This window comes from Oncorhynchus gorbuscha, unplaced genomic scaffold (genome assembly GCF_021184085.1).
Source record: "Oncorhynchus gorbuscha isolate QuinsamMale2020 ecotype Even-year unplaced genomic scaffold, OgorEven_v1.0 Un_scaffold_828, whole genome shotgun sequence".
NCBI lineage: Eukaryota > Metazoa > Chordata > Actinopteri > Salmoniformes > Salmonidae > Oncorhynchus > Oncorhynchus gorbuscha.
This window is the reverse complement of record NW_025745827.1, coordinates 254,948-279,235: the sequence shown is the minus strand read 5'-3', so window position 1 is coordinate 279,235 and position 24,288 is coordinate 254,948. Positions and strand designations below refer to the sequence as shown.

Below are 24,288 nucleotides of genomic sequence, written 5' to 3'. Positions count from 1 at the left end.
CATAACAGCCCATCTGTTTAGAGAGAGAGACTGACTCCCCTTCACATAACAGCCCATCTGTTTAGAGAGAGAGACTGACTTAACTCCCCTCAGTCTGAGCTCTTACCAGACCAGCTTCTCTGCTGACCGCTCTGTGTGTCTGGTATTGAATATGAATAGGATGGTGGCAGCAACACAGCACCGCCAGCTTCCTAATTAGCTTCTTCACTTCGTGTGTGTGTGTGTATATGTCGCGGGAGCCAAGGTACTGTCAAGAGAGACTGCCTGATCCTCTCAAAGGCTCGCCCCACTATTAGTGAGGTGTGTGGTGTGTGGTGTGTGTGTGTGTGATGTCACAGAGCATGACACACCTGCCCAGCAGGTGGAGGCTTTAAAAGCTATGCGGAGCAACACAGATTCCTCATTGACTGATCTCTCTCTCTCTCTCGTTCTCTCCGTTTTACAGCCTAAAATGCCCCAGCTGGTGACCTCTGACATGTAAATGGCGTCCAAAGTGAGAGATGCTGTGGTCTGGTACCAGAAGAAGGTAAGAATCCTCTTGTTTCTGTTGTATTTATCTTTGATTGCTTGATTCCTTCCAACAGGATCCCGTGTCTATTTTACCTCAGAGGAGTGAAGAGAGAGAAAATAAACAATGTAGACAGACAGACAGACAGACAGACAGACAGACAGACAGACAGACAGACAGACAGACAGACAGACAGACAGACAGACAGACAGACAGACAGACAGACAGACAGACAGACAGACAGACAGACAGACAGACAGACAGACAGACAGACAGACAGACAGACAGACAGACAGACAGACAGACAGACAGACAGACAGACAGACAGACAGACAGACAGACAGACAGACAGACAGACAGACAGACAGACAGACAGACAGACAGACAGACAGACAGACAGACAGACGTTTTGATAGGGTTACCTGCTGTTAATAGACTGACAGACAGTTGGTGGTTTTGATAGGGTTACCTGCTGTTTCAGTTTGAGTTTAGACCAGTTTATGATCGTTTTAATACCGGAGTCATCAAGTCATTTTTTTTAGCTGTAGGCTTTGTAACCAAGCAACACACAGTAAGCCTGTCCTTATGCTGAGGTCTGTGGCCAGCACTGATGTAACAGATCCCTGGTACTGGACGGACACACACACACACACAGACAGATGGAGGCTATTATTAATGTTGTTGTGTACCTCTCTGTGTCCTGCCTGCGTCCTTCACTGTGGCTGACCCGACCGCTCAGTACCGTCTACATTACATCATAGACCACAGGGTCTCAGTAGGCTGAAAACAGAACCGGTTTTTATTCTGGTCAGGAAACATATTGATTAGTGTTTTAGTTGATTGATCCAGTCATACTGTATGCATAAGTACTTCTATTCAGGCTAGATGATTAAGGTATGCTGCTGTCTATTACTAGTTAGGGATGAAATGGGAAGGTCTGTATGAGTCTATTGGTCTTTTCTCAATGATAACTACTTCTATTCAGGCTAGATTATTAAGGTGCTGCTGTCTATTACTAGTTAGGGATGAAATGGGAAGGTCTGTATGAGTCTATTGGTCTTTTCTCAATGATAACTACTTCTATTCAGGCTAGATGATTAAGGTGCTGCTGTCTATTACTAGTTAGGGATGAAATGGGAAGGTCTGTATGAGTCTATTGGTCTTTTCTCAATGATAACTACTTCTATTCAGGCTAGATGATTAAGGTGCTGTTGTCTATTACTAGTTAGGGATGAAATGGGAAGGTCTGTATGAGTCTATTGGTCTTTTCTCAATGATAACTACTTCTATTCAGGCTAGATGATTAAGGTATGCTGCTGTCTATTACTAGTTAGGGATGAAATGGGAAGGTCTGTATGAGTCTATTGGTCTTTTCTCAATGATAACTACTTCTATTCAGGCTAGATTATTAAGGTGCTGCTGTCTATTACTAGTTAGGGATGAAATGGGAAGGTCTGTATGAGTCTATTGGTCTTTTCTCAATGATAACTACTTCTATTCAGGCTAGATGATTAAGGTGCTGCTGTCTATTACTAGTTAGGGATGAAATGGGAAGGTCTGTATGAGTCTATTGGTCTTTTCTCAATGATAACTACTTCTATTCAGGCTAGATGATTAAGGTGCTGCTGTCTATTACTAGTTAGGGATGAAATGGGAAGGTCTGTATGAGTCTATTGGTCTTTTCTCAATGATAACTACTTCTATTCAGGCTAGATGATTAAGGTGCTGTTGTCTATTACTAGTTAGGGATGAAATGGGAAGGTCTGTATGAGTCTATTGGTCTTTTCTCAATGATAACTACTTCTATTCAGGCTAGATGATTAAGGTGCTGTTGTCTATTACTAGTTAGGGATGAAATGGGAAGGTCTGTATGAGTCTATTGGTCTTTTCTCAATGATAACTACTTCTATTCAGGCTAGATGATTAAGGTGCTGTTGTCTATTACTAGTTAGGGATGAAATGGGAAGGTCTGTATGAGTCTATTGGTCTTTTCTCAATGATAACTACTTCTATTCAGGCTAGATGATTAAGGTGCTGTTGTCTATTACTAGTTAGGGATGAAATGGGAAGGTCTGTATGAGTCTATTGGTCTTTTCTCAATGATAACTACTTCTATTCAGGCTAGATGATTAAGGTGCTGTTGTCTATTACTAGTTAGGGATGAAATGGGAAGGTCTGTATGAGTCTATTGGTCTTTTCTCAATGATAACTACTTCTATTCAGGCTAGATGATTAAGGTGCTGTTGTCTATTACTAGTTAGGGATGAAATGGGAAGGTCTGTATGAGTCTATTGGTCTTTTCTCAATGATAACTACTTCTATTCAGGCTAGATGATTAAGGTGCTGCTGTCTATTACTAGTTAGGGATGAAATGGGAAGGTCTGTATGAGTCTATTGGTCTTTTCTCAATGATAACTACTTCTATTCAGGCTAGATGATTAAGGTGCTGTTGTCTATTACTAGTTAGGGATGAAATGGGAAGGTCTGTATGAGTCTATTGGTCTTTTCTCAATGATAACTACTTCTATTCAGGCTAGATGATTAAGGTGCTGTTGTCTATTACTAGTTAGGGATGAAATGGGAAGGTCTGTATGAGTCTATTGGTCTTTTCTCAATGATAACTACTTCTATTCAGGCTAGATGATTAAGGTGCTGCTGTCTATTACTAGTTAGGGATGAAATGGGAAGGTCTGTATGAGTCTATTGGTCTTTTCTCAATGATAACTACTTCTATTCAGGCTAGATGATTAAGGTGCTGCTGTCTATTACTAGTTAGGGATGAAATGGGAAGGTCTGTATGAGTCTATTGGTCTTTTCTCAATGAAGTAAAGAGCAGTGAAAGAGCCAGGCATTATTAACCTGCTGGTGTAACGGCTCCCTAATGTTCGCCTGTCAGCCTCCCCATACAGGACCATCATGAAAACTATTCTGAGCAGGGCTGTAGAGTTGATTCAGAGGAGGTGGTGTCGATTCAGAGGAGGTGGTGTTGATTCAGAGGAGGTGGTGTTGATTCGGAGGAGGTGGTGTTGATTCGGAGGAGGTGGTGTTGATTCGGAGGAGGTGGTGTTGATTCGGAGGAGGTGGTGTTGATTCGGAGGAGGTGGTGTCGATTCGGAGGAGGTGGTGTCGATTCGGAGGAGGTGGTGTTGATTCGGAGGAGGTGGTGTTGATTCTGAGGAGGTCGTGTTGATTCGGAGGAGGTGGTGTTGATTCGGAGGAGGTGGTGTTGATTCGGAGGAGGTGGTGTTGATTCGGAGGAGGTGGTGTTGATTCGGAGGAGGTGGTGTTGATTCGGAGGAGGTGGTGTCGATTCGGAGGAGGTGGTGTCGATTCGGAGGAGGTGGCGCGTGGATTCTGAGGAGGTGGTGTTGATTCGGAGGAGGTGGTGTCGATTCGGAGGAGGTGGTGTCGATTCGGAGGAGGTGGTGTCGATTCGGAGGAGGTGGTGTCGATTCGGAGGAGGTGGTGTCGATTCGGAGGAGGTGGTGTCGATTCGGAGGAGGTGGTGTTGATTCGGAGGAGGTGGTGTTGATTCGGAGGAGGTGGTGTTGATTCGGAGGAGGTGGTGTTGATTCGGAGGAGGTGGTGTTGATTCGGAGGAGGTGGTGTTGATTCGGAGGAGGTGGTGTCGATTCGGAGGAGGTGGTGTCGATTCGGAGGAGGTGGTGTCGATTCGGAGGAGGTGGTGTCGATTCGGAGGAGGTCGTGTTGATTCGGAGGAGGTGGTGTCGATTCGGAGGAGGTGGTGTCGATTCGGAGGAGGTGGTGTCGATTCGGAGGAGGTGGTGTCGATTCGGAGGAGGTGGTGTCGATTCGGAGGAGGTGGTGTCGATTCGGAGGAGGTGGTGTCGATTCGGAGGAGGTGGTGTCGATTCGGAGGAGGTGGTGTCGATTCGGAGGAGGTGGTGTCGATTCGGAGGAGGTGGTGTCGATTCGGAGGAGGTGGTGTCGATTCGGAGGAGGTGGCGCGTCGATTCGGACTGACAGAACAAGACAGAGAGAGGGACAGGTAGAGAATGATAGAGAGCAGTCAGTCAGTTCGTCAGTCAGGTCCAAACAACTCCTAGTGTGTTTGAATGGGAATGACTCAACCCTGCTAGCTGTTAGCAGAACATGTTATGACATGAACCTACAGCCCTCCTCTGAGACAGAGACTCAGCAGAGAGAGAGAGACCGTAGGGAGGGAGAGCAAAATGGAGAGACATGGAGAAGGAAAAGAGAAATGGATAAAAAGTAAGGAGAAAGACAGAGACACGTGGGTAGAAAAATGGATAGAGACATAACAAGAGAGAGAGAGACCGTAGGGAGGGAGAGCAAAATGGAGAGACATGGAGAAGGAAAAGAGAAATGGATAAAAAGTAAGGAGAAAGACAGAGACACGTGGGTAGAAAAATGGATAGAGACATAACAAGAGAGAGAGCAATGTCTCTATCGATCTCTACCTCTGTGTCTGTCTTTCTCCTTATTACTCTCCATTGATCTGTCTTTCTATCCATTTCTCTTCACCTTCTCTTATCCCTCTCCGTTATTCTTTCTCTCTCTCTCTCTCCCCCCTCGTGGCTTTGTGCCCTTTACAACGAGACGTTTCACTTCCCTCACTGTGGAGAGGTTTATGGGAAAAGGACTGCTCCTAGGAGAGTGGCTCTTAGGAGCAGGAGCCCATCTCCTGTTTCTGTAGCATGACACAGCTTGATACAGGTGCACCCCCTGGACAGGCCGCTAGTCTCTTCCAATACCATCGGCCTGTATCTTAATCTTGTGTTTTCTTAGCTCCTTCATAGCTACTTTGCGCTTCACAATAAACTAGCACTCCTGGAATTGAATGTGTTTAAAACAGGCTTCTAATCTTTTCCATCAGTTGGCACAAATGTCTGATTCATTCTGAGTCGATCTCTTCCAGTCAGACACCTAGAGGGGAAACATCCTGGTCAGGCATTGGGCTATTACGGGGGTGATACAGTTTATCTGGTCAGGTGTTGGGCTATAACGAGGGTGATGCCGTATATCTGGTCAGGAGTTGGGCTATTACGGGGGTGATAGTTTCTGGTCAGGTGTTGGGCTATAATGAGGGAGATACAGTATATCTGGTCAGGTGTTCAGTATATCTGGTCAGGTGTTCGGCTATTACGGGGGTGATATAGTATATCTGGTCAGGTGTTGGGCTATTACGGGGGTGATACAGTTTATCTGGTCAGGTGTTGGGCTATTACGGGGGTGATACAGTATATCTGGTCAGGCGTTGGGCTATTACGGGGGTGATACAGTTTATCTGGTCAGGTGTTGGGCTATTACGGGGGTGATACAGTTTCTGGTCAGGCGTTGGGCTATAATGAGGGTGATACAGTTTCTGGTCAGGCGTTTGGCTATTACGGGGGTGATACAGTATATATGGTCTAGCTTTGGGCTATAACAAGGGTGATGTATCTGTTTAGGAGTTGGGCTATAACGAGGGTGATACAGTATATCTGGTCAGGTGTTGGGCTATAACGAGGGTGATATATATGGTTAGGAGTTGGGCTATAACGAGGGTGATGCAGTATATCTGGTCAGGTGTTGGGCTTTAACGAGGGTGATATATCTGGTTAGGAGTTGGGCTAGACCGGGGGTGATATGATATACACGGAGTATACCAAATATTAAATACATGTTTCAAATAAACCCCCCTCCACAGGGAGGCTGGTCCATGTTGACTCTAATGCTTCCCACAGTTGTGTCAAGTTGGCTGGATGTCCTTTGGGTGGTCGACCAATATTGATATACACAGGAAACTGTTGAGCGTGAAAAACCCAGCAGCGTTGCAGTTCTTGACACAAACCGGTGCGCCTGGCGCCTACTACCATGCTGTTCCAAGGCACTTAAATATTTAGGTCTTGTCTATTCACCCTCTGAATGGCACACATACACAATCCAAGTCTGAACTGTCTCAAGGCTTAAAACTCCCTTCTTTAACCGGTCTCCTCCCCTTCATCTACACTGACTGAAGTGGATTTAACAAGTGACGTAAATAAGGGATCATAGATTTCACCAGGATTCACCTGGTCAGCCTGTTCTGGAAAGAGCAGGTGTCCTTAATGTTTTTTATACTCAGTTTATTAGAAGGCTACGGTGGGAGTGTATGTTATGTTATGTGGTGGGTGCTGTCCAGACTGTTAAGGGGGAGTGTATGTTATGTTATGTGGTGGGTGCTGTCCAGACTGTTAAGGGGGAGTGTATGTTATGTTATGTGGTGGGTGCTGTCCAGACTGTTAAGGGGGAGTGTATGTTATGTGGTGGGTGCTGTCCAGACTGTTAAGGGGGAGTGTATGTTATGTGGTGGGTGCTGTCCAGACTGTTAAGGGGGAGTGTATGTTATGTTATGTGGTGGGTGCTGTCCAGACTGTTAAGGGGGAGTGTATGTTATGTTATGTGGTGGGTGCTGTCCAGACTGTTAAGGGGGAGTGTATGTTATGTGATGGGTGCTGTCCAGACTGTTAAGGGGGAGTGTATGTTATGTTATGTGGTGGGTGCTGTCCAGACTGTTAAGGGGGAGTGTATGTTATGTTATGTGATGGGTGCTGTCCAGACTGTTAACGGGGAGTGTATGTTATGTGGTGGGTGCTGTCCAGACTGTTAAGGGGGAGTGTATGTTATGTTATGTGGTGGGTGCTGTCCAGACTGTTAAGGGGGAGTGTATGTTATGTTATGTGGTGGGTGCTGTCCAGACTGTTAAGGGGGAGTGTATGTTATGTGGTGGGTGCTGTCCAGACTGTTAAGGGGGAGTGTATGTTATGTTATGTGATGGGTGCTGTCCAGACTGTTAAGGGGGAGTGTATGTTATGTTATGTGGTGGGTGCTGTCCAGACTGTTAAGGGGGAGTGTATGTTATGTTATGTGATGGGTGCTGTCCAGACTGTTAAGGGGGAGTGTATGTTATGTTATGTTATGTGATGGGTGCTGTCCAGACTGTTAAGGGGGAGTGTATGTTATGTTATGTTATGTTATGTGATGGGTGCTGTCCAGACTGTTAAGGGGGAGTGTATGTTATGTTATGTGGTGGGTGCTGTCCAGACTGTTAAGGGGGAGTGTATGTTATGTTATGTGATGGGTGCTGTCCAGACTGTTAAGGGGGAGTGTATGTTATGTTATGTTATGTGATGGGTGCTGTCCAGACTGTTAAGGGGGAGTGTATGTTATGTTATGTTATGTTATGTGGTGGGTGCTGTCCAGACTGTTAAGGGGGAGTGTATGTTATGTTATGTTATGTGGTGGGTGCTGTCCAGACTGTTAAGGGGGAGTGTATGTTGTGTGGTGGGTGCTGTCCAGACTGTTAACGGGGAGTGTATGTTATGTGGTGGGTGCTGTCCAGACTGTTAAGGGGGAGTGTATGTTATGAGATGGGTGCTGTCCAGACCGGAATGCTGTCTGTCATTCTGTCACTGCAGTGTGATCTCATTAACCCTCACCTGATCTGGGCTATGGATCTGTTCCAAATGGCACCCTACTCCCTACATAGTACACAACTTTTGCCCAGACGCCATAGGGAATAGGGTACCATTTAGGAGTCAACAAAGGACAGGAGCCAGTCATGTCACACGTCCCAGTCCAGCCTTGCCTGCTTAGGATAGTTGGTTTTATTTAGCCCCAGTCACATGAGCTAGTGAAGTCTATAATAGACTTACATCACTGTATGAGCTGTGATGGAATAAGCTGGTGTCTATCCGTCTCTCACATAGGTGCAGAATGGTGTTGCATCTCATCTGAAAGGATGTGTTTGGGTGTAGGCTGCGTTGTTGTGCTATTGTGGGCCGGTGTTGTGACTGAGAGACTGGAGGTCACAGTTTTAGAAAAAGCCCCTTGTTGATTCTGTTCTGTTTCACATCCTGTTTTAACCAGCCATAGGTTGGTAGAATCTACAATATGTCACTGTGAGCTCTTAGTTCTAAAATGTGTGTTTGTGACCTTTGCGCTGTAAGGTGTGTGTGTGTGTGTGTGTGTGTGTGTGTGTGTGTGTGTGTGTGTGTGTGTGTGTGTGTGTGTGTGTGTGTGTGTGTGTGTGTGTGTGTGTGTGTGTGTGTGTGTGTGTGTGAGCTGCTATGGAGTGTTTAGTAAGGCGATACTTCCTCCCTCCATACCAGATGTGTCAGTGTTCCAGCAGAGTATCTCTCCATACCAGATGTGTCAGTGTTCCAGCTGAGTCTCTCTCCATACCAGATGTGCCAGTGTTCCAGCTGAGTCTCTCTCCATACCAGATGTGCCAGTGTTCCACCTGAGTCTCTCTCCATACCAGATGTGTTAGTGTTCCAGCCGAGTCTCTCTCCATACCAGATGTGCCAGTGTTCCAGCCGAGTCTCCTTCTATACCAGATGTGCCAGTGTTCCAGCTGCGTCTCCTTCTATACCAGATGTGCCAGTGTTCCAGCTGAGTCTCCCTCCATACCAGATGTGCCAGTGTTCCAGCTGAGTCTCCTTCTATACCAGATGTGCCAGTGTTCCAGCTGAGTCTCCCTCCATACCAGATGTGCCAGTGTTCCAGCTGAGTCTCTCTCCATACCAGATGTGTCAGTGTTCCAGCCGAGTCTCTCCATACCAGATGTGCCAGTGTTCCAGCCGAGTCTCTCTCCATACCAGATCTGTCAGTGTTCCAGCTGAGTCTCTCTCCATACCAGATGTGTCAGTGTTCCAGCCGAGTCTCCTTCTATACCAGATGTGTCAGTGTTCCAGCTGAGTCTCTCCATACCAGATGTGTCAGTGTTCCAGCTGAGTCTCTCCATACCAGATGTGCCAGTGTTCCAGCTGAGTCTCTCTCCATACCAGATGTGCCAGTGTTCCAGCTGAGTCTCTCCATACCAGATGTGCCAGTGTTCCAGCTGAGTCTCTCCATACCAGATGTGCCAGTGTTCCAGCTGAGTCTCTCTCCATACCAGATGTGCCAGTGTTCCAGCTGAGTCTCTCCATACCAGATGTGCCAGTGTTCCAGCCGAGTCTCTCCATACCAGATGAGTCTCTGGCTCCTTCTGCTGCAGCACAAACAGACATTTTCTTCTGGATGGAAAATCTTTTACCTCAGACGTAAAGCACTGCAGGGTGTAGCCAGCTAGGGTGTGACTGACAACTCTGTGGTTGTAGGAAAACCTTCCTACGCCATTGCCCCACATACAGCCTTATTCTGAAATGGTTCTTTCCCTCATCAGTCTACACACAGTACGCCATAATGACAAAGCAAAAACAGGTTTTTAGACATGTTTGTACATTAAATTTTGTTTTTGTTTTTAAATATCACATTTCCAGAAGTATTCAGACCCTTTACTCAGTACTTTGTTGAAGCATCTGTGGCAGCGATTACAGCCTCAAGTCTTGGGTATGATGCTACAAACTTTGCACAACTGCATTTGCAGATTTTCTCCCATTCTTCTCTGCAGATCCTCTCCAGCTCTGTCAGGTTGGATGGGAAGCGTCGCTGCACAGTTATTTTCAGGTCTCACCAGAGATGTTAGATCGGGTTCAAGTCCAGGCTCTGGCTGGGCCACTCAAGGACATTGAGACTTGTCCCGAAGCCACTCCTGCATTATCTTGGCTGTGTGCTTAGGGTCGTTGTCCTGTTGGAAGCTGAACCTTTGCCCCAGTCTGAGGTCCTGAGCGCTCTGGAGCAGGTTTTCATCAAGGATCTCTCTGTACTTTGCTCTGTTCATCTTTCCCTCGATCCTGACTAGTCTCCCAGTTCCTGCCACTGAAAACATCCTGCTGCCACCACCATGCTTCACTGTAGGGATGGTGCCAGGTTTCCTCCAGACGTGACGCTTTGGCATTCAATGCTGCAGAAATGTTATGGTATCCTTCCTCAGATCTGTGCTTCAACACAATCCTTTCTCGGAGCTCTACGGACCATTCCTTCGACCTCATGGCTTGGTTTTTGCTCTGACATGCACTTTCAACTCTGGGACCTTTATATAGTCAGGTGTGTGCCTTTCCAAATCATGTCCAATCAATTGAATTCACCACAGGTGGACTCCAAGTTGTAGAAACATCTCAAGGATGATCAATGGAAACAGGATGCACCTGAGCTCAATTTCCAGTCTCATATAAGGTATTTCTGTTTTTTTTATTTTAATACATTTGCTAACATTTGTAAAAACCTGTTTTCGCCTTGTCGTTATGGGGTATTGTGTGTAGATTGATGAGGAACAACATTTATTTAATAAATTTTAGATTAAGGCTGTAACGTAACAAAATGTGGAAAAAGTTCTCCCTTGGCTTTCCCCCAACCGCAAATCTGTCTAGCATCGGATTACCTATCATAACCTGAACCATTAGAAACTAACTTAACCACAGATCTAGGATCAGGTTTGCCCAATCTTAACCTGAACCATTAGAAACTAACTTAACCATAGATCTAGCATCGGATTACCTATCATAACCTGAAACATTAGAAACTAACTTAACCACAGATCTAGCATCGGATTACCTATCATAACCTGAACCATTAGAAACTAACTTAACCACAGATCTAGGATCAGGTTTGCCCAATCTTAACCTGAACCATTAGAAACTAACTTAACCATAGATCTAGCATCGGATTACCTATCATAACCTGAAACATTAGAAACTAACTTAACCACAGATCTAGCATCGGATTACCTATCATAACCTGAAACATTAGAAACTAACTTAACCACAGATCTAGCATCGGATTACCTATCATAACCTGAACCATTAGAAACTAACTTAACCACAGATCTAGCATCGGATTACCTATCATAACCTGAAACATTAGAAACTAACTTAACCACAGATCTAGCATCGGATTACCTATCATAACCTGAAACATTAGAAACTAACTTAACCACAGATCTAGCATCGGATTACCTATCATAACCTGAACCATTAGAAACTAACTTAACCACAGATCTAGCATCGGATTACCTATCATAACCTGAACCATTAGAAACTAACTTAACCACAGATCTAGGATCAGGTTTGCCCAATCTTAACCTGAACCATTAGAAACTAATTTAACCACAGATTTAGGATCAGGTTTGCCCAATCTTAACCTGAACCATTAGAAACTAATTTAACCACAGATCTAGGATCAGGTTTGCCCAATCTTAACCTTGTCTGTCTCAGGTAAGGAAGGGTGTGGTTCTGTTATAGACAGACTCAATCACCACACTGTTTTGTGTTACCGTAGCAACAGAGAAAGGCTGATATTAGTGTTTGTCACCTGTCTTTGTGTTCGGTGTGAGAACGGTGAGAGAAAGGTGTCTTATCCCCTGAGTTTAGCGCTGATTGTCTCTGATGTGTTGACATGAACTGTGTTGCCAAGGAGATGGCAACAATGACATCACAGCCCGGATTCACAAAACCTTCTTAAGAAGAAATGTCTTCTGTCCTTCACTATAGACTTATGAAGAAAGTTAAGTCAAGTTGCTATTCCCCAAAAGGTTCTTGGAAATGGTTGTGCATTATTTATTATACTTCTCCTTAAGAAAACAGTTGAGGAGAAATTGGTTTCTTGAAAGTAAAGATGCTGAATTTCTTCTTGTTTTGTGAATCTGATCTTCAGTGGAATCACATCACTATGGTTACGATAGTTTACTGTGAACCTCACCTCAGAGTAGTAGTGACATGCGGACCTCAGAGAGATTGTCTGGATGACAACACAACAGCTGCTGTCAGTCAAATTCCCTTTTGTTAGAAAAAGGTGAGAAAATCCCATTAAAAAATGACGACCTTGTAACCTGAAAGACGTCGTTGAGACATTCTCCAAAATAACAACGTTCAGTCCTTCATCTGCTGTTTGTATTCAAGGAATGTGCCTTGTCTTTAAAACTAGTTCTAGGTGTTCTGTGTGTGTGTGTGTGTGTGTGTGTGTGTGTGTGTGTGTGTGTGTGTGTGTGTGTGTGTGTGTGTGTGTGTGTGTGTGTGTGTGTGTGTGTGTGTGTGTGTGTGTGTGTGTGTGTGTGTGTGTGTGTGTGTGTGTGTGTGTGAGAACATAATACTCTCTGTCAGAGAAGGGAAAGGAGGATACCTAGTCAGTTGCTTAACTGACTGCATTCAATCAGGTGCTGGTCGGGGAGTCACAATGGACTACAGCACTCTGGTAACACACATAACACACTGGACTGTCTCGTTGACTTTACTAAGGAGGAATCCCCACTGTCTGACATGTTGTTAGCTGTAGCTGCAGGCTTAGTGCAATGAGACAGACGTTAGCTTTCTTAGTGTCTTTTCTGACCTGTGGGAAGAAAGGAGAGGAGACATCCCCCTCCTCCTCCACATTATAACAGACAGAGACATCTCCCCCTCCTCCTCCACATTATAACAGACAGAGACATCCCCCTCCTCCTCCACATTATAACAGACAGAGACATCTCCCCCTCCTCCTCCTCCACATTATAACAGACAGAGACATCCCCCTCCTCCTCCACATTATAACAGACAGAGACATCTCCCCCTCCTCCTCCACATTATAACAGACAGAGACATCCCCCTCCTCCTCCACATTATAACAGACAGAGACATCTCCCCCTCCTCCTCCACATTATAACAGACAGAGACATCCCCCTCCTCCTCCACATTATAACAGACAGAGACATCTCCTCCTCCTCCACATTATAACAGACAGAGACATCCCCCCTCCTCCTCCACATTATAACAGACAGAGACATCCCCCCTCCTCCACATTATAACAGACAGAGACATCCCCCCTCCTCCTCCACATTATAACAGACAGAGACATCTCCTCCTCCTCCTCCTCCTCCTCCACATTATAACAGACAGAGACATCTCCCCCTCCTCCTCCACATAACAGACAGAGACATCTCCCCCTCCTCCTCCACATTATAACAGACAGAGACATCTCCCCTCCTCCTCCACATTATAACAGACAGAGACATCTCCCTCCTCCTCCTCCTCCTCCTCCACATTATAACAGACAGAGACATCTCCCCTCCTCCTCCACATTATAACAGACAGAGACATCTCCCCCTCCTCCTCCACATTATAACAGACAGAGACATCTCCTCCTCCTCCACATTATAACAGACAGAGACATCTCCCCCCTCCTCCTCCTCCACATTATAACAGACAGAGACATCTCCCCCTCCTCCTCCACATTATAACAGACAGAGACATCTCCCCCCCTCCTCCTCCTCCACCATTATAACAGACAGAGACATCTCCCCCTCCTCCTCCATATTATAACAGACAGAGACATCTCCTCCCTCCTCCTCCACATTATAACAGACAGAGACATCTCCCCTCCTCCACATTATAACAGACAGAGACATCTCCTCCTCCTCCTCCACATTATAACAGACAGAGACATCTCCCCTCCCCTCCTCCACATTATAACAGACAGAGACATCTCCCTCCTCCTCCTCCATATTATAACAGACAGAGACATCTCCTCCCTCCTCCTCCTCCTCCACATTATAACAGACAGAGACATCTCCTCCTCCTCCTCCATATTATAACAGACAGAGACATCTCCCTCCTCCTCCCTCCTCCACATTATAACAGACAGAGACATCTCCTCCTCCTCCTCCACATTATAACAGACAGAGACATCTCCCTCCTCCTCCTCCACATTATAACAGACAGAGACATCTCCCCCTCCTCCTCCACATTATAACAGACAGAGACATCTCCTCCTCCTCCTCCACATTATAACAGACAGAGACATCTCCTCCTCCTCCATATTATAACAGACAGAGACATCTCCCCCCTCCTCCACCCCTACATTATAACAGACAGAGACATCTCCTCCTCCTCCTCCACATTATAACAGACAGAGACATCTCCCCCTCCTCCTCCACATTATAACAGACAGAGACATCTCCCCTCCTCCTCCACATTATAACAGACAGAGACATCTCCCCCTCCTCCTCCACATTATAACAGACAGAGACATCTCCCCCTCCTCCTCCACATTATAACAGACAGAGACATCTCCCTCCCCTCCTCCTCCACATTATAACAGACAGAGACATCTCCCCTCCTCCTCCTCCACATTATAACAGACAGAGACATCTCCCCCTCCTCCTCCATTATAACAGACAGAGACATCTCCCCCTCCTCCTCCTCCTCCACATTATAACAGACAGAGACATCTCCCCCTCCTCCTCCTCCTCCACATTATAACAGACAGAGACATCTCCCCCTCCTCCTCCTCCACATTATAACAGACAGAGACATCTCCCCCTCCTCCTCCTCCTCCACATTATAACAGACAGAGACATCTCCCCCTCCTCCTCCTCCACATTATAACAGACAGAGACATCTCCCCCTCCTCCTCCACATTATAACAGACAGAGACATCTCCCCTCCCCTCCTCCTCCTCCACATTATAACAGACAGAGACATCTCCCCCTCCTCCTCCTCCACATTATAACAGACAGAGACATCTCCCCCTCCTCCTCCACATTATAACAGACAGAGACATCTCCCCCTCCTCCTCCTCCACATTATAACAGACAGAGACATCTCCCCCTCCTCCTCCATATTATAACAGACAGAGACATCTCCCCCCTCCTCCTCCACATTATAACAGACAGAGACATCTCCCCCTCCTCCTCCTCCACATTATAACAGACAGAGACATCTCCCTCCTCCTCCTCCTCCACATTATAACAGACAGAGACATCTCCCTCCTCCTGCTCCTCCACATTATAACAGACAGAGACATCTCCCCCCTCCTCCTCCATATTATAACAGACAGAGACATCTCCCTCCTGCTCCTCCACATTATAACAGACAGAGACATCCCCCTCCTCCTCCACTGCAGTGTGGAGACTATTGTTACATAACCTGGCTGCCACGGCAACGCGATGATCATCCTCCCATCCTCCCTACAGCTCGGTTGTCATGGTGAACCTGGCAGTGCGGCAACAAGGCTCTTATTTCATTCATTCAGTGTGATGATGTAATAGAGGCTGTTCTGAGAACAGATGGATGGTGTTCAGTCACTACTGCAGGTCATAGATGGGTTGTAATATTTCTGTTTGTTTTGAAGAGGTTCCTTCCTTAGTCCTCTAGGTATTACTTCCTTGGTCCTCTTGGTATTACTTCCTTAGTCCTCTAGGTATTACTTCCTTAGTCCTCTTGGTATTACTTCCTTATGTGTCTTGGTATTACTTCCTTATGTGTCTTGGTATTACTTCCTTAGTCCTCTTGGTATTACTTCCTTATGTGTCTTGGTATTACTTCCTTAGTCCTCTAGGTATTACTTCCTTAGTCCTCTTGGTATTACTTCCTTATGTGTCTTGGTATTACTTCCTTAGTCCTCTTGGTATTACTTCCTTATGTGTCTTGGTATTACTTCCTTAGCCCTCTTGGTATTACTTCCTTGGTCCTCTTGGTATTACTTCCTTGGTCCTCTTGGTATTACTTCCTTAGTCCTCTTGGTATTACTTCCTTAGTCCTCTTGGTATTACTTCCTTATGTGTCTTGGTATTACTTCCTTGGTCCTCTTGGTATTACTTCCTTGGGCCTCTTGGTATTACTTCCTTGGGCCTCTTGGTATTACTTCCTTGGTCCTCTTGGTATTACTTCCTTGGGCCTCTTGGTATTACTTCCTTGGGCCTCTTGGTATTACTTCCTTGGGCCTCTTGGTATTACTTCCTTGGGCCTCTTGGTATTACTTCCTTGGGCCTCTTGGTATTACTTCCTTGGGCCTCTTGGTATTACTTCCTTGGTCCTCTTGGTATTACTTCCTTGGTCCTCTTGGTATTACTTCCTTGGTCCTCTTGGTATTACTTCCTAGGTCCTCTTGGTATTACTTCCTTGGTCCTCCTGGTATTACAAACTTTGGTGTCTTGGTGTTACTTTCTTAGTCCTCTTGGTATTACTTCCTTGGTCTTCTTTGTTAGGAAGTAGGATGTAAGATGTTGACCCATATAATGATTATAGCCTATCACAGGGCAGGAGTATGCCTCCTCTCTCTCTCTTTTGCCATCTCTCTCTCTCTCTCAATTCAAGGGGGTTTATTGGCATGGAAAACACATGTTTACATCGCCAAAGCAAGTGAAGTAGATAATAAACAAAAGTGAAATAAACCTTAAAAATGAACCGTAAACATTACACTCACAAGTTTCAAAGGAAAAGAGACATGTCAAATGTCATGTGACATCGATATACAGTGTTATAATGATGTGCAAATAGTTAATGTACAAAATGGAAAATGAAAATGGGTTTTATTTCCAATGGTGTTTGTTCTTCACTGGTTGCCCTTTTCTTGTGGCAACAGGTCACAAATCTTGCTGCTGTGATTGCACAGTTATTCTGCCACTGTGTACTCTCTGTTTAGGGCCAAATAGCATTCTAGTTTGCTCTGTTTTTTTGTTAATTATTTTCAATGTGTCAAGTAATTATCTTTTAGTTTTTCTCATGATTTGGTTGGGTCTAATTCTGTTGCTGTCCTGGGACTCTGTGGGGTCTGTTTGTGTTTGTGAACAGAGCCCCAGGACCAGCATGCTTAGGGGACTCTTCTCCAGGTTAATTTCTCTGTAGGTGATGGCTTTGTTATGGAAGGTTTTGGAATCGCTTCCTTTTAGGTGGTTGTAGAATTTAACGTCTCTTTTCTGGATTTTGATAACTAGCGGGTATCGGCCTAATTCTGCTCTGCATTATTTGGTTTTCTACATTGTACACAGAGGAATTTTTGCAGAATTCTTCATGCAGAGTTTCAATTTGGTGTTTGTCCCATTTTGTGAATTCGTGGTTGGTGAGCGGACCCCAGACCTCACAACCATAAAGGGCTCTATAACTGATTCAAGTATTTTTAGCCAGATCCTAATTGGTATGTTGAATTTTATGTTCCTTTTGATGGCATAGAATGCCCTGCTTGCCTTGTCTCTCAGATTTTTCACAGCTTTGTGGAAGTTACCTGTGGCGCTGATGTTTAGGCCAAGGTATGTATTGTTTTTTGTGTGCTCTAGGGCAACAGTGTCTAGATGGAATTTGTATTTGTGGTCCTGGCGACTGGACCTTTTTTTGGAACACCATTATTTTGGTCTTACTGAGATTTACTGTCAGGGCCCAGGTCTGGCAGAATTTGTGTAGAATATCTAGGTGCTGCTGTTGGCCCTCCTTAGTTGGTGACAGAAGCACCAGATCATCAGCAAACAGTAGACATTTGACTTCAGATTCTAGTAGGGTGGGGCCGGGTGCTGCAGATTTTTCTAGTGCCCGCGCCAATTCGTTGATATATATGTTGAAGAGGGTGGGGCTTAAGCTGCATCCCTGTCTCACCCCACGGTCCTGTGGGAAGAAATGTATGTGTTTTTTTGCCTATTTTATCCGCACACTTGTTGTTTGTGTACATGGATTTTATAATGTCGTATGTTTTACCCCCAACACCACTTTCCATCAATTTGTATAGCAGACCCTCATGCCAAATTGAGTCTAAGGCTTTTTTTTAAATCAACAAAGCATGAGAAGACTTTGCCTTTGTTTTGGTTTGTTTGTTTGTCAATTAGGGTGTGCAGGGTGAATACATGGTCTGTTGTACGGTAATTTGGTAAAAAGCCAATGTGACATTTGCTCAGTACATTGTTTTCACTGAGGAAATGTACGAGTCTGCTGTTAATGATAATGCAGAGGATTTTCCCAAGGTTGCTGTTGATGCATATCCCACGGTAGTTATTGGGGTCAAATTTGTCTCCACTTTTGTGGATTGGGGTGATCAGACCTTGGTTCCAAATATTGGGGAAGAGCTAAGGATGCCAGAGCTAAGTATGATGTTAAAGAGTTTTAGTATAGCCAATTGGAATGTGTTGTCTGTATATTTGATCATTTCATTAAGGATACCATCAACACCACAGGCCTTTTTGGGGCGGAGGGTTTTTATTTTGTCCTGTAGCTCATTCAAGGTAATTGGAGAATCCAGGTGGTTCTGGGAGTCTTTAATAGTTCATTCTAAGATTTGTATTTGATCATGTATATGTTTTTGCTCCTTGTTCTTTGTTATAGAGCCAAAAATATTGGAGAAGTGTTTTCTATTTGAGATTTAGATTTAGATTTGATAGGGAAGCTGAGAGGTCAAATATAGGGTTAAGATTTTCTACTGCCAAGTTTACACCTTCACTATTACAGTGGAATGTTTTACCCAGGAAATTGTCTAAAAGGGATTGCATTTGTTGTTGCTTAATTGTTTTTTGGTAGGTTTCCAAACTCCATCTATAGCATTTCAAAATGTTACTCAGTTCCTTTGGCTTTGATGCCTCATGATTGAGTATTGCTCTGTTTAAGTAGACTGTGATTTTGCTGTGGTCTGATAGGGGTGTCAGTGGGCTGACTGTGAACGCTCTGAGAGACTCTGGGTTGAGGTCAGTGATAAAGTAGTCTACAGTACTACTACCAAGAGATGAGCTAAAGGTGTACCTACCATAGGAGTCCCCTCAATGCCTACCATTGAATATGTACATACCCAGCGTGCGACAGAGCTGCAGGAGTTGTGACCCATTTTTGTTGGTTATGTTGTCATAGTTGTGCCTAGGGGGCTATATGGGGGAGGGGATGCTGTCACCTCCAGGCAGGTGTTTGTCCCCCTGTGTGCTGAGGGTGTCAGGTTCTTGTCCGGTTCTGGCATTTAGGTCACCACAGACTAGTACATGTCCCTGGGCCTGGAAATGATTGATTTCCCCCTCCAGGATGGAGAAGCTGTCTTCATTAAAGTATGGGGATTCTAGTGGGGGTTATAGGTTGCACACAGGAGGACATTATTCTCTGTTAAGATCATTTCCTTTTGAATTTCTAGCCAAATGTAAAATGTTCCTGTTTTGATTAATTTAATGGTGTGAGTTAGGTCTGCTCTATACCAAATTAGCATACCCCCTGAGTCCCTTCCCTGTTTCACACCTGGTAGTTTGGTGGATGGGACTACCAGCTCTCTGTAGCCTAGAGGGCAACCAGTGGGTCCATCTCCCCCGGGCTCTTTTCTTTCCTCTAGACTAGCCACCCCCGGTCTCTTTTCTCTCCTCTAGACTAGCCACCCCCGGTCTCTTCTCCTCTAGACTAGCCACCCCGGTCTCTCCTCCTCTAGACTAGCCACCCCGGTCTCTTCTCCTCTAGACTAGCCACCCCCGGTCTCTTTTCTCTCCTCTAGACTAGCCACCCCGGTCTCTTCTCCTCTAGACTAGCCACCCCGGTCTCTTCTCCTCTAGACTAGCCACCCCTAGACTAGTCTCTTCTCCTCTAGACTAGTCACGTTCCCCGGTCTCTCCTCTAGACTAGCCACCCCCGGTCTCTTTTCTCCTCTAGACTAGTCACGTTCACTCTCTCCTCTAGACTAGCCACCCCCGGTCTCTCCTCCTCTAGACTAGCCACCCCCGGTCTCTTCTCCTCTAGACTAGTCACGTTCACTCTCTCCTCTAGACTAGCCACCCCCGGTCTCTCCTCCTCTAGACTAGTCACGTTCACTCTCTCCTCTAGACTAGCCACCCCCGGTCTCTCCTCCTCTAGACTAGCCACCCCCGGTCTCTTCTCCTCTAGACTAGTCACGTTCACTCTCTCCTCCTCTAGACTAGTCACCCCCTAGGTCTCTCCTCCTCTAGACTAGCCACCCCCGGTCTCTCTCCTCTAGACTAGCCACCCCGGTCTCTCCTCCTCTAGACTAGCCACCCCGGTCTCTCTCTCCTCTAGACTAGCCACCCCGGTCTCTTTTCTCTCCTCTAGACTAGCCACCCCCGGTCTCTTTTCTCTCCTCTAGACTAGCCACCCCCCTCTAGGTCTCTTTTCTTTCCTCTAGACTAGTCACCCCCGGTCTCTCCTCCTCTAGACTAGTCACGTTCACTCTCTCCTCCTCTAGACTAGTCACCCCCGGTCTCTCCTCCTCTAGACTAGCCACGTTCACTCTCTCCTCCTCTAGACTAGTCACGTTCACTCTCTCCTCCTCTAGACTAGCCACCCCCGGTCTCTCCTCCTCTAGACTAGTTACCCCCGGTCTCTCCTCCTCTAGACTAGCCACCCCCGGTCTCTCCTCCTCTAGACTAGCCACCCCGGTCTCTTTTCTTTCCTCTAGACTAGTCACGTTCACTCTCTCCTCCTCTAGACTAGTCACGTTCACTCTCTCCTCCTCTAGACTAGTCACGTTCACTCTCTCCTCCTCTAGACTAGTCCCCCCCGGTCTCTTCTCCTCTAGACTAGTCCCCCCGGTCTCTTCTCCTCTAGACTAGTCACGTTCACTCTCTCCTCCTCTAGACTAGTCACGTTCACTCTCTCCTCCTCTAGACTAGTCACCCCCGGTCTCTTTTCTTTCCTCTAGACTAGTCACGTTCACTCTCTCCTCCTCTAGACTAGCCACCCCCTGTCTCTCCTCCTCTAGACTAGCCACCCCCGGTCTCTCCTCCTCTAGACTAGCCACCCCCGGTCTCTCCTCCTCTAGACTAGCCACCCCCGGTCTCTCCTCCTCTAGACTAGCCACCCTCGGTCTCTCCTCCTCTAGACTAGCCACCCCGGTCTCTGGTCTTCACCCCCCCCCCGGTCCTTGTTCCTTCATTCTGTCTCTCTCTCTGAGGACTCCTTGGCTGTTGCATGTTTGATCAAATCAAATCAAATCAAATTTTATTTGTCACATACACATGGTTAGCAGATGTTAATGCGAGTGTAGCGAAATGCTTGTGCTTCTAGTTCCGACAATGCAGTGATAACCAACAAGTAATCTAACTAACAATTCCAAAAAAAACTACTGTATTATACACAGTGTAAGGGGATAAGGAACATGTACATAAGGATATATGAATGAGTGATGGTACAGAGCAGCATACAGTAGATGGTATCGAGTACAGTATATACATATGAGATGAGTGTGTAGACAAAGTAAACAAAGTGGCATAGTTAAAGTGGCTAGTGATACATGTGTTACATAAGGATGCAGTCGATGTTGTAGAGTACAGTATATACATATGCATATGAGATGAATAATGTAGGGTAAGTAACATTATATAAGGTAGCATTGTTTAAAGTGGCTAGTGATATATATATATATATATATTTACATCATTTCCATCAATTCCCATTATTAAAATGGCTGGAGTTGGGTCAGTGTCAATGACAGTGTGTTGGCAGCAGCCACTCAATGTTAGTGGTGGCTATTTAACAGTCTGATGGCCTTGAGATAGAAGCTGTTTTTCAGTCTCTCGGTCCCAGCTTTGATGCACCTGTACTGACCTCGCCTTCTGGATGATAGCGGGGTGAACAGGCAGTGGTTCTGGTTGATGTCACTTGATGATCTTTATGGCCTTCCTGTAACAACGGGTGGTGTAGGTGTCCTGGAGGGCAGGTAGTTTGCCCCCGGTGATCGTTGTGCAGTCCTCACTACCCTCTGGAGAGCCTTACGGTTGAGGGCAGAGCAGTTGCCCCCGGTCCTTCTCGGTGATACAGCCCGCCAGGATGCTCTCGATTGTGCATCTGTAGAAGTTTGTGAGTGCTTTTGGTGACAAGCCGAATTTTTTTCAGCCTCCTGAGGTTGAATAGGCGCTGCTGCGTCTCTTTTCTTCACTAGACTAGCTGTCCCCCGGTGTGAGTGGACCAATTCTAGACTTGTCACCCCCCGTGATGTGTCCCTAGGAACTTAAAACTAGCTACCCTCTCCACTACTGTTCCATCGATGTGGATAGACTAGGGTGTTCCCTCTGCTGTTTCCTGAAGTCCACAATCATCTCCTTAGTTTTGTTGACGTTGAGTGTGAGGTTATTTTCCTGACACCACACTCCAAGGGCCCTCACCTCCTCCCTGTAGGCCACGTCTCGGTCGTTGTTGGTAATCAAGCCTACCACTGTTGTGTCCTCTAGACTAGCCACCCCGGTCTTGATGATTGAGTTGGAGCGTGCGTGGCCCCCGCAGTCGTGGGTGAACAGGGAGTACAGGAGAGGGCTCCTCTAGAACGCACCCTTGTGGGGCCCCCGTGTTGAGGATCAGCGGGGAGGAGATGTTGTTGCCTACCCTCACCACCTGGGGGCGGCCCGTCAGGAAGTCCAGTACCCAGTTGCACAGGGCGGGGTCGAGACCCAGGGTCTCGAGCTTGAGGTTCATGAAAGATGCAGAGTTTCCATTGGCTTGAGATGAGGCTAGTAGGGTGACCCAAAACCTGTCAATACAACATGTAGTAAACAGGCTGTAAAGACACACACACAAATATATATATATATATATATATATACGCACACTTATATATACACACTTACATATACATACACAGACACACATACACACACACAGAGACGTATACACACACACACACACACACACACACACACACACACACACACACACACACACACAGACAGACACACACAGCCCCTCCTGTCTGTGCCATATCAGTAGATTTAACTGTCTGGGGGATGAAGGTCATGTTTCATGTGTGACATGTCTATTCTCCCTAAATGAACAGGAGCAGAGGACCACATACCACACACACACACACACACACACACACACACACACACACACACACACACACACACACACACACACACACACACACGGCTGTTGTCACTAAACAAGAGTGTCGGAGAGACTCAGGGGAAGCCTACCTGACCACCTTAACCCAATCCCCCAACGGACATTAACATTTCAGCAGAGTATTTCTGACACCTAAACCTTTCTCCGACCCACCTGGAAAGAGTCACAGCTTCCCTGATAGTTTTACCCTCCTTACCAAACACCCAGACTATTGACTTAGGGTGGAGCTTAGGGTGGAGCTTAGGGTGGAGGTTTGACGGAAGGGTTTACCCTCCTTACCAAACACCTAGACTATTGACTTAGGGTGGAGCTTTGGGTGGACGACCAGACGACCAACAGGTTTAAACAGAGAGGAGACACAGACCAGACGACCAACAGGTTTAAACATTGAGGAGACAGAGAGGAGTCACAGACCAGACGACCAACAGGTTTAAACAGAGAGGAGACACAGACCAGACGACCAACAGGTTTAAACATTGAGGAGACACCGACCAGACGACCAACAGGTTTAAACATTGAGGAGTCACAGACCAGACGACCAACAGGTTTAAACATTGAGGAGACAGAGAGGAGACACAGACCAGACGACCAACAGGTTTAAACATTGAGGAGACAGAGAGGAGTCACAGACCAGATGACCAACAGGTTTAAACATTGAGGAGACAGAGAGGATTCACAGACCAGACGACCAACAGGTTTAAACATTGAGGAGACAGAGGAGTCACAGACCAGACGACCAGCAGGTTGAAACATTGAGGAGACAGAGAGGAGTCACAGACCAGATGACCAACAGGTTTAAACATTGAGGAGACAGAGAGGAGTCACAGACCAGACGACCAAACAGGTTTAAACATTGAGGAGACAGAGAGGAGTCACAGACCAGACGACCAACAGGTTTAAACATCGAGGAAACAGAGAGGAGTCACCGACCAGACGACCAACAGGTTTAAACATCGAGGAGTCAGAGAGGAGTCACAGACCAGACGACCAACAGGTTTAAACATTGAGGAGTCAGAGAGGAGTCACCGACCAGACGACCAACAGGTTTAAACATTGAGGAGTCAGAGAGGAGTCACCGACCAGACGACCAACAGGTTTAAACATTGAGGAGTCAGAGAGGAGTCACAGTTAAATAAAAAGGTTATAGTTCTGGTGGGAACGGGGAAGCACTGAGTACTGTTCTCTCTCTCTCTGTCTCTCAATCTCTCTTTCTTCCCTATCTCTATCTATCTTTCTTTCTATCTCTCACTTTCTCTCCCCTCTCTTTCTTCCCGATCTTTCTTTCTATCTCTTGCCTTCTCACCCCCTCTCTCTCTCTCCCTCTCCCCCCACTCTCTCTCCCTC

General features: G+C 46.1%; 1 protein-coding gene across 1 annotated transcript in view; it reads left to right on the top strand.

Annotated features, from left to right (window-relative positions):
- The first annotated feature begins 397 nt into the window (after positions 1–397).
- LOC124020474 (protein PHTF2-like) overlaps positions 398–24,288 on the top strand; it is a 73,662-nt gene continuing 49,771 nt past the window's right edge. Inside the window, exon 1 of the mRNA XM_046335720.1 lies at positions 398–526. Coding sequence (XP_046191676.1) covers positions 482–526 — 45 coding nt within the window. The 5' untranslated portion in view covers positions 398–481. The remainder of the gene's footprint in view (positions 527–24,288) is intronic.